At 43.6% G+C, this 10,867-nt stretch overlaps 1 protein-coding gene and 1 non-coding gene across 2 annotated transcripts; both read right to left on the bottom strand.

Annotated features, from left to right (window-relative positions):
• Window positions 1-681: 681 nt before the first annotated feature.
• EEF2 (eukaryotic translation elongation factor 2) lies at window positions 682-10,635 on the bottom strand. Its single transcript, XM_077254752.1, has 15 exons — window positions 10,364-10,635; window positions 7,162-7,376; window positions 6,905-7,086; window positions 6,615-6,826; window positions 6,140-6,318; window positions 5,960-6,065; window positions 5,589-5,702; window positions 5,381-5,519; window positions 3,866-4,061; window positions 3,524-3,782; window positions 3,293-3,400; window positions 2,843-3,196; window positions 2,427-2,609; window positions 1,856-1,988; window positions 682-1,156 (listed from the first exon to the last, which is right to left on the bottom strand). The coding sequence occupies exons 1-15, from the start codon at window positions 10,364-10,366 to the stop codon at window positions 963-965; spliced, it is 2,577 nt and encodes an 858-aa protein (XP_077110867.1). The 5' UTR covers window positions 10,367-10,635; the 3' UTR covers window positions 682-962.
• On the bottom strand, window positions 5,781-5,843 carry LOC143797488 (small nucleolar RNA SNORD37). Its single transcript, XR_013220506.1, has one exon. It is a non-coding gene; the product is annotated as a small nucleolar RNA SNORD37 (small nucleolar RNA).
• Window positions 10,636-10,867: the final 232 nt, after the last annotated feature.

Here is a 10,867-nt window from a genome sequence, read left to right as displayed (position 1 = left end):
TGTTTTTTTTTTTTACATTTACGACGGTAACCAGGGTAAACATTGGGTTACTAAGCGCGGCCCCACGCTTAGTAACCCGATGTTTACCCTGGTTACAAGCGAACGCATCGTTGGATCGGTGTCACACACACCGATCCAACGACGAAAGAAAGTTCCAAATGATCTGCTACGACATACGATTCTCAGCAGGGTCCCTGATCGCTGCTGCGTGTCGGACACAGCGATATCGTATGGATATCGCTGGAACGTCACGATCGTACAGTCGTAGCGACAAAAGTGCCACTGTGAGACGGTACCCTTACAGTATTTAGATTGTATTTTAGCTTAAGTTGTAGATGCTGCAAACAATGTGTAGTGTAGACATTAATCAATGGTGAATTTACATTTATAGAAGAGGAGCAGAATCTAGCCTCTCTTCCCAGCCAAGAGTCAGGCCAGCAGTTTGGCTTGAGTTGAACGGGTCAACATATGACCAAATGCAGCATGGTAGTGGAACCGAACTAGGTCAGCAAATTTTAACTGTTGTTAATAGTATTCACATTTCATACTGTATATTTACTTTCCTACTGCAGGACAACCCCTTAAGTGTTCATTGATTTAGATGTATAGTAAGCTGCAAGAAATGACCATGTTTAAATGGCATCCAGCTTGTGAGAGATATATACATTACAGACACTGTGCTCAAATACAAGTTTTATTAATGGCACCAATACAATGCTGATATTCATGCTGTGACAGTACAGGCTTCTCAGTGATGCTCAAAGCAGTCCCTATAAATCCAACTGATAGGGAGACTAAGTTTTAAAAGTTACCATTTTGTATGTGTTACAGCATCAAGATAGGATTTTTTTTTATGGCCTGACATTAATGGGAGGAGCAAGCATTTCATGTTGCAAAGTTAAGATGTCAAACTGAGAAACAAAGTTGTCAAGTTCATCAGATTCAGAAAATGTGTTCAGAGCTCACAACTTGTCCAGGAAGTTGTCCAAGGCAGGAACGCCCTCTTTAAGACCCTTTCGTTTACGCGTCTCTGCAACAACCTGGCTTGGTCTTGTAGTAGCATCAAAAGGATCACCAGGAAGAATCTGCCAGTGGTCAAACACACACTGGGGGAAGGCTTGGCCACCAGTATTGGATCGCAGATCAGCAGTGAAGCCTACAAAACAGAAGAATTACGGTAGATTACATGGAACAGCTCCTGCAAGTATTGTTAAATTCAAATTCTTAACAAGTAAGTTAAAGACTTGTATACATCAGCATAATGTGCACTAGTAGCTGAATTACTTAAATAAAAATGATTAGGGCAATCACATGGCAGTGACATCATCGCAGGTCCTACAGCTATTTGCTGTGCAGCAGATCCATCCTGGTGTTATGTGGATGTCTTTTGTTCTCTGGTATCAGCCATTACATCAGACAGCCAGAGCTTACTGCGTCTGCGCAGGACACCAGTACACAGCGCAGGCGCCGGATTTGAAACGATAACAGCGCTGAGGGGGCGGCGCCGAAAGCGCAGGAAGATGTGAGTGACGGCAGAGGAGCTGGCCAAGCTGGGGAGTGAGGACCCGCCTACCTGGCTAAAGACAGGAATTGTGGCCAAGTATAAAAACGTTTTATTTGGAGTATGCTTGAACCTAAAACTAAAAGAGCCACCTTGTTAGAATGCAGCATTACTGCTGCACAAGGTGGCTTTTAGTTTTTAACGGCTGGAGGGGGGTGACAGTGGCCCTTTAAATGCCCTGAGCATTTGGGGCGGTCTTCTGCATCAGTGAATTTTTCATTCTAATTATGCAAGTTGCACATCAAGTTTACATTATCCTACAAGACAATGGGCGGGGGGATGGATTACACTTACCAAATGATTCATTGACAGGCAAATAAGCTTTAACAATAAACATAGGTGTGCCAGCAACTTGCGATTCCTCAAACACATGTCCTCGCTTTCTGTTCAAGACACCATAGATTCCACCAACCACTTGTTCTGGGCACTGTTAAAATAGTAATATGACTGTTCATATAAAGTTTAGACTTTTCTATACCCATTATCTTAGGTCAGACTGCATGACATAGTGCCTCAACTAGCAAAGTGTGTGAAATTACAGTTTTTAAAATTGGGTAGGGAGAAACCATAAAAGGAAAAAAGTTATGGTTTGAACAGCATTTAAGAACCTCAAAATCATGCATGTTATACTAAAGTTATGAGCAAAAAGTGAGCTATTGATTTAGTAGCCAACTTCAGAGAATAAATCTGCAGCGCAGTTGTTTAATCAATGGAAATTTAAGTTTTATCATCTTGGCAACTGCAAAATTTAAAACTAGTTTGAACACTGCCTCGTGTCAAGATCAATGTGCGCTTACAGTGAAGTCTGAGGGGGCCTCAGGAAAATTGTACATGCAGATTTAGATCTCTTGCTCAGTGTACAAACCTGGATCTCTACAAGATAAATTGGTTCCATCAAGCGGGGCTGTGCAGTTAGTGCACAAGCATAGAGACAGCGACGGGCAGTGGGGATGATCTGTCCACCTCCTCTGTGAATAGCATCAGCATGAAGGGTCACATCATGCACATCGAAACGTACACCTCTCAAGTTCTCTTCACAAAGAACACCCTGAGAAAAAAAAAAGGTTAGATTTTTAGTAAATTGAAAACTAGCACCAAAATGTAAATGAAAACATGACGCTATCCAGTAATTTTACTGAATAAGGTAAAGTGCATAACAGAAAGTACCAAGTCACGCATCAATCTTTTGGAATGCTAACTCAACTATACACCTAACAGATGAGATTTAGGATCTTAACTATAAAAAAGGGTACAGGCTCTTGCCTTCAGATTAAGACATACCTCCTTTGTAGCCCACTGAAAGCCAGCCACTACACTGTCCTTTATTTCATTCAAGTACTGAACTCCTTTTGTGACATCAGTGAGGATATTTGGCCCAGTCCCATCAGGCCCAAAACACCAGATCTTTCTTGCTTCAGTGACATCCCATTCATATTTTTCAGCGAGATAACGAGCCCTTGTTTTAAGTTCTTGACGAGCAGACACATCTCCCTTATCGATATCTTCAGCCAAACCATCAGGGAAAGGACGAGCCTTCATATACAGACGGTTGTGCTTGTTGGGCGACTTTGACAGACATAGCTGGTTGGATCCTTCACTGACTGTCTCACGGTAGGACACAACTGGATCAGATTTCTATTTAAAAAAAAAACACCTCACACAATTAAAATGTGCTTGTATTCATAGATTTAATTAGCCATCTTGCATATGAAGGCCAGTGATTTTGGTTACCTTGATTGGAATGCAAGCATGGTCTTCTTCCAGATCTTTTAGACAGATTTCCAAGTGAAGCTCACCAGCTCCAGCAATGATGTGCTCTCCAGACTCTTCAATGATGCACTTGAGAACAAAAGGTTGTATGCATGTAAGGAAAAAAGTTACCCAGAAGCTTAATTTTTTAGGGCAGTCTGACACATTTCTACCATGTTCTATAGGAGAGTCACCCAATAATTGAATGCTTACCTGTACCATAGGGTCAGATTTTGCCAGACGTTTTAATCCTTCAACAAGTTTTGGAAGGTCAGCAGGGTTCTTTGCTTCCACAGCAACACGGACAACAGGGCTCACACTGAACTTCATAACACGCATGTTGTGTGCATGTTCAAAAGTGGTGATTGTTCCAGTCTTCACCAAATACTGGTCCACTCCAACCAGCCCAACAATGTTGCCACATGGCACATCTTCAATGGGCTCTACATAACGTCCCATCATCAGAATAGTTCTATGGGGTGGTGGGAGGAAAAAAAAAAATATAATCTAGGATTCAGGCAACATCTAGAGTCTTGTGGTATTTATAATACTTACCTCTGAATGGGCTTCAGATAGAGATCCTCTTTTTTACCAGGTGTAAAGTTTGGTCCCATAATTCTAACTTTGAGGCCAGTAGACACAACACCCGAGAACACTCGTCCAAAGGCATAAAATCTACCTTTATCAGTAGTGGGAACCATTTTAGATATGTACATCATAAGTGGTCCTTTAGGGTCACAGTTCTTAATGCCTGTTTGGAACAAAAAATGTGATTGGTTTACAACAGCTGTCAGCCACCATACAATGCCTGTTTAAACAGGGAGACTGAGAAAAGAACAATCCTTAAAGGTCTTGTGCCACCATTAAATACATTTAACCAAGCCAAAAGTGTGGAAACAAATGGATTTAAAATTATGTCATCCCTGGCCAAGCTAGCACAGTACCCATCATAAGAGGTCCACAAAACCAGTGTGCCCAATATATGCTCCCTGCACTTACCTCACAGGTCTGACAGCACAGAGCATATAGCTGAGAAGTGCAATTGCTTTTGAAGCTTCCCATGCACACAGCTCTGATGCAGAATGGGCTCAGCCAGAGGTCAGACCTGTGAGTGTGGGGGTGGAGAATCACTGACATCTTTTGTGCCTTAAAGAATCTGCTCTCAGTGCTGTGTGAGGTGAGCACAGGGAGAATATACTGCACACTGGAGTTGGACCCCTTATATAGGTACTGCACAAGCTCAGCCACTAAGAATGGATAAAGCCTCCAAGATGTTATGCCAGGGAGTATACTTCAGATGACACTTAATGGAACATAATTTTAAGCTTGTAAATTACAAAGCCATTTTATTTTTCATCTTTTCTGCTTTTTTAAATGTATTCTTTATGGTTGCACAACCCATTTAACAGTTTATTCTAAGCACACAAACTGCCATTGTTATTGACAGCACAACTCACAAGCAATAGATATGCCGCCAACAAGCATCCCTCTAGCAAGCCAGAAGATTTCACCTGACATGAGAATCCTACTGGTTTGTTGGGAGATTAGCGACAGTTTACACTGCATGATGCAGTGAAAATGCCCTTACATTTTTATTCAGTGCCCCCATATGTAAGGTTGATCAATAAGTTCTTGTTTATAGCAAGTGCATGACAGATGTTTGTACAGAATTTATTTTTTTTTAAAGAAAAAAGGTGCAAGATTTAAAAACCCCTTCATTAAACTAATGGAGTTTCAATGTCCTTTTGTTTATGCTTGATTTTTGGTAATTTGCTTTTTAGTAGGGCTCTGTTACTTGAATACTATTTACTATAATAAAGTTATCTAGGGCAAAGGTGAGGATGTAGATTGTGGGGATAGGGCAGCCCGTGGGCCACTTTTAGTCTCATCTGCAGGCTGGACTGGAACAGTCAGAGGGCCAGATGTGGCCTGCAGTTGCCCAGGTAGGCTCCAAGACATTGTCAAATGCAATCTTGAGGTTTTTTTTTTTTTTTTTTTTTAAATACCAGAAGCCCTTGTTTTCAAACACCGATTGTAGGATTCTTGACTTAAAGTGCCATAGATTCATACCCATGGCAGCTTCATCATCAGGAGGTCCCTCATACAAAAGTTCACAACGGTACTTCTGAGCAGTCACAGGTGATGGCAGATGGATGGTGATCATCTGAAGAAGAGCATCACCAGCTGGAAGCCAGCGTCTCATAACAGCCTAAATGCAAAGGAAAAATCATTAGGCTTTTAGTAAAATGTAATATACTTCACATTAGAAGTTTCTTACTTTAAGTAGAGGCTTGCCCTCCTTTTCTTTGTCTTCACTGTCCAGCTTAATGTCCAATTTTTCAACCAGTTTTGCAGTCTCTTCTTTCTTGAAGTTCATGATGGCATCAAAAACCTTAAAAAAAAAAAAAAAAAAAAAAAGAATCATGAGTTAGTTTTGGTTAAAAACAAAAACCCCACACTACCACACTGATTTCAGTCAAAAGATTTCATCAATTCTCAGGTCAAAGTGAAGAAATATTTAGTCATCATTTACAGACCATGGGTGGCATACTGAATATACATCCCCACAAATATGTCACAGGTGCTGCTAGCAAGTACAAAGCTGTAAATACAGTGCAAAAAAAACAAAAAAACAACACAACTACTCACTTTGAAAATTGGGTCCAGGATCAGCTGACTGAATGTTCTTGGAAGTTTTTTCCCATCAGCAGTGGTGGCGGTCTTGCTAAATTTCCCAGTTGATGGATCGAAATACCTTAAGAAAAGAGAATCTTCAAGAAAAAGCTCACCAAGTCCATAAAAAGGTAAAAGTTTCTCACAGAACCTCACCTGTCACCCCATAGCTTTTTCATCATGTCTTCAACTTTCTTTGCCCGATCTGCTGGTGACAATTGGCTTTCTCCTTTTGAGGCAAATTTCGCTACATACATCTCAGCAAACTGTTTCAGTGTGAATGCCCAGCCATGTAACCCAGAGCCAAAGCCAACAGTACCAAGGACTGGGTCAATCTAAGAAGACAAACGACTGGATGTTTAATCTACTTTTGACAGTTTCAGGTTCTTTGAGCCATGTTCCTGGAGCACCACATCTTAAGGCTGCCGTCACTAGCAGTATTTGGTCAGTATTTTACATCAGTATTTGTAAGCCAAAACCAGGAGTGGGTGATAAAAGCACAAGTGGTGCATATGACTATTATACTTTTCCTCAATTTGTTCCACTCCTGGTTTTGGCTTAGAAATACTGATGTAAAATACTGACCAAATACTGCTAGTGTGACAGCAGACTCAGAGTTGCCAGTACTTACCATTATGTTACCCATTGGACCAGTCTCTCCTTCACCATATGTAGAAATTATTACATTTACATTTTCAACAATGCGTTGGAATGTCTGGAACAGCTCCTCTGGTTCTAGTTGAAGTTCCAGAAGTGCACGATCCATCTTGTTCATCATCAACACAGGGCGAATACGTTCAGCAATAGCCTGACGAAGCACAGTCTCAGTTTGTACACACACTCCTAATATGAGGAAAAGAGGAAGAAAATAAAGCTCACCTGCAAGGAGTGTCCAGAGCTTGGTAAACAAAGTAAACTCACCAGAAACACAGTCTACAACAACCAATGCACCATCAGTGACACGTAGAGCAGCAGTTACTTCAGAAGAGAAGTCAACATGGCCAGGTGAGTCAATCAGGTTGATAAGAAAGCCAGAGCCATCCTTGCTTTGCTTGATGAAGGCCAAGTCATTGTTAGAAAGCTCGTAGAACAGAGAGATTGCACTAAAACATTAAAACGTATTAAAAATCCACTTTAACAGTTTAAATTGTGAAATGGAGACAATAGGATTTACTTACGTAGATTTAATGGTTATGCACCGCTCCTGTTCATCCTTACGAGTGTCAGTAAAACGAGTCTCACCAGCACGAGCAGAGGCAATAATGCCAGCCTTGCACACCAGTGAATCTGTCAGAGTTGACTTACCATGATCCACATGGGCTATGACAGACATGTTACGGATATTTGCCTTTTTGTCCATGATGTTACGAATCTGGTCAACCGTGAAGTTCACCTAAATAAGGAGTACTTAGTTAAATGACTGTTCAAACTGTCAAATTACTTACCATCTGTCAGCTGTAAGGGCACATTCACCCAGACATGATATCTACATTCATTTGCGCAATTTAAGGCCATGTTCGCACATTGTGTTTTTGCTATGGCAGTAAGAAATTTGCTACAAGAAGCAGGTTTTGCTTAGTTTGTTATATATTTATTCTTTGTGCATGCTGATAACGCACCAAAAAGTGATCCCTGCATTTTAGAGTCTTTTGCACCACCCATTGCTTTTAAAGGGAATCTGTCACCCCGAAAATCATACAAAATAATGCCACTGGCATCAGGGGCTTATCTACAGCATTCTGTAATACTGTAGATAAGCCCCCGATGTAACCTGAAAGATGAGAAATAAAGGTTATATTATACTCACCCAGGGGCAGTCTGGGTCCGATGGGCGTCACGGTCTGGGTCCGATGGGCGTCACGGTCTGGGTCTAGTGCCTCCCATCTTCATACATTCTCTGACCTTTCCCGACACCTGCACACTGCAGTACTTTGTCTGCTCTGTTGAGGGCAGAGCAAAGTACGCCTGCGCCAGAGACACGGCAGGAAGACAAGAAGACGACATCATACTATGAAGATAGGAGGTGCCGGACCACAACGCCCATCAAACCTGGACCGCCCATGGGTGAGTATAATATAACCCGTTTTTCTTACCTTTCAGGTTACATAGGGGGCTTATCTACAGCATTACAGAATGCTGTAGATAAGCCCCTGATGCTGGTGGCCTCACACGATTTTCAGGGTGACATTCCCTTTAATGGGTGATAAGTGCTGAAAACACTGAAACATGCTCTATTCTGCAATAACTATGTTATTACCCCCAAAAACTGAGGACAAACCAAGTTGTCTGCATGAGATTTCTGAAATATCAGACTTAGCTGGTGATCAAAAGTGCAGCTGAAAATTTGCATAAAAACCACGTGAACATAACCTAAAAGTTTGGCAGCAGTTTTTACTTGTAAATCAAGCAATTTGTTTACAAATCATGACAGTCATGTGGAGGGGGGACATAAAACTATGGTTATTTAAAGAAGGCAGAGAAAAAAAAAAAAAAAGTCAATGGTAAATCATCCTCATCAAGTTTAAAGGGCCACTGTCACCCCCCTCCAGCCGTTGTAAACTAAAAGAGCGACCTTGTGCAGCAGTAATGCTGCATTCTAACAAGGTGGCTATTTTAGTTTTTGGTTCAAGTATTCCCAAAATAAAGCATTTTGAAACCTATCCAAAATATCTGTCTTTAGCCAGGAAGGCGGGTCCTCACTCCCCAGCTTGAACCGCTACTCTGCCGTCACTCCAATCTTCAGGGGATTTTGGCACCGCCTCCTCAGCGCTGTTTACACTTTAAAACCGGCGCCTGCGCTGTGTACTACTGTGCTGCGCAGGCGCAGTAAGGCCACCCACCTTTGGAATTCCAGCCCCGCAGTGTGTTATGCATTATGCACAGTGTGGGGCTAGGATTCCTGGGCATGCGCACTGCGTGTGTCAGCCTGTCACCCAGGTCCCCTGCCTTACAGCGTCTGTATACTGTATTCAGCTGATCGTGCCTCATACAGTATACAGTACAGTACACAGACGCTGTAAGGCGGGGGACCTGGGTGACAGGCTGACACACGCAGTGCGCATGCCCAGGAATCCTAGCCCCGCACTGTGCATAATGCATAACACTGCGGAGCTGGGATTCCAAAGGTAGGTGGCCGTACTGCCCGCAAAGGCGCAGTCTGCAAGCCTGGCTGGGACGTCAGACGGCCAGAGCTTACTGCGCCTGGGCAGCACAGTAGTACACAGCGCAGGCGCCGGTTTTGAAGCGTAAACAGTGCTGAGGGGGCAGCGCCGAAAGCCCCTGAAGATTGGAGTGACGGCAGAGTAGCGGTTCAAGCTGGGGAGTGAGGACCCGCCTCCCTGGCTAAAGACAGGTATTTTGGTAAGTTTCAAAACGCTTTATTTTGGGAATACTTGAACCAAAAACTAAAAGAGCCACCTTGTTAGAATGCAGCATTACTGCTGCACAAGGTGGCTCTTTTAGTTTATAACGGCTGGAGGGGGGTGACATAGGCCCTTTAAACCTACAAAATAGCTACATATGCCCAGAGGGAAACAAGAAATCCTACTGTATATATCCATGTATTATATAAAGGGTTTCCTGTTCCAGTTTGCTAACCCCTATGGATCTAGTACAAGTTCCAGAAGCAACAAGTACACCATGACATGTCTCAGGCAGCATAAGTGACTAGACCACTAGCTTAGAAACGTTTAAAGATGCTCCAGTTCATGCTTACGATCAGGAACAGCAACGTTGAACCCAGCTCACTGACACTGCCTTCAAAAGGCTACATTCTGCCTCTGTGATGCTGCGTAAACTCAACCACAGCTTTTTCTAAATGCACAGCAGACCACAGGACCAGGGCCCGCAGTGTTGGGGGTTACAGGCCAGTGCTAGATAATGGATCACCTAGAAACTGGCTGGCTTCCCGACCAGTCCAGAGACATAGCACTCAGGAGCACAAGTTACAGGCCAGTGCTAGATAATGGATCACCGAGAAACTCGCTGGCTTCCCGACCAGTCCGGAGACATAGCACCAGTTACAGGCCAAGGCAAGATAATGGATCACCGAGAAACTCGCTGGTTTCCCGACCAGTCCAGAGACATAGCACAGCGGTAACGTCACCGAGACAAAACTGCAGCGTCATGGCTGCCTCAGTCACCCTCAAGAGGACGATCTGCGGGTAGACACGGAGAGAAGCCCATGGGAATGAGTTGGCTACACAGCTGTCTGCTCCGTCAGGCCAGAGGCAGAGCTGAGGGCAAAAAAAGCCATAGGCCGCGGTTTTTGTTTGGCCGGGACGTCTGGAGCATAGCTGCACACGCCACAAATAGGGCCAAGCCTCGGTAATTAGCACCGTATGGGACAACAGGGCGGCAAGGCAGAGGGCTGCTGCTTACCATTGTGGCGGATGACGGTTGATTCGCTTCACGGGAGAAAAAAGCCGGAGCGGACTGCCTGCCTTACAGCAGACACACAGGCGGAAGAGACCGCTGACGTCAACAGTACGTGTTTTATAGTGCTAGCGCCGGTTCTCCCACGTGACTCCATGTACGTCTGTGGGCGTAGCCTGGGCTCTGATAGGCGGCTTTCTTCAGGCCAGGAGGCTGGTGACGTACCTACTTGATGTCGCCATGTTTTTTTTTTCAATAACACGTGTCGTTTTGGTGGCGTTCAGAATAGCGACGCAATAGCCTCCATATTAACCACTTTAGGGCGGTTTCACACGTCCTGATTTGAAAAACCTGCACCAGTGATATCCGTGTCTGTGTGTGTCTACTTATGCCATATGTGTGGCAACCATGTGCTACTTCAGTACCACATGGACAGGTGCCTGAGAAGAAGGAAGAACAATGGGACTAGGGTTTTCTATTGCCCGGTTTCATAAAACCTCAGTCCCATTG

Source organism: Ranitomeya variabilis, chromosome 1 (genome assembly GCF_051348905.1).
Source record: "Ranitomeya variabilis isolate aRanVar5 chromosome 1, aRanVar5.hap1, whole genome shotgun sequence".
NCBI lineage: Eukaryota > Metazoa > Chordata > Amphibia > Anura > Dendrobatidae > Ranitomeya > Ranitomeya variabilis.
Note: the sequence above shows the minus strand (reverse complement) of the source record. Positions and strands in the feature narration are given on the sequence as shown.

Bases quoted from the DNA above. Each gene is read 5' to 3' on its own strand.
- EEF2 (XM_077254752.1), bottom strand. The intron at 3,197-3,292 runs GTAACCAAAATC...TTTTTTAAATAG, and splicing joins ATGCTTGCATTCCAATCAAG to AAATCTGATCCAGTTGTGTC. The intron at 1,989-2,426 runs GTTTGTACACTG...CTATTTTAACAG, and splicing joins TTTATCTTGTAGAGATCCAG to TGCCCAGAACAAGTGGTTGG.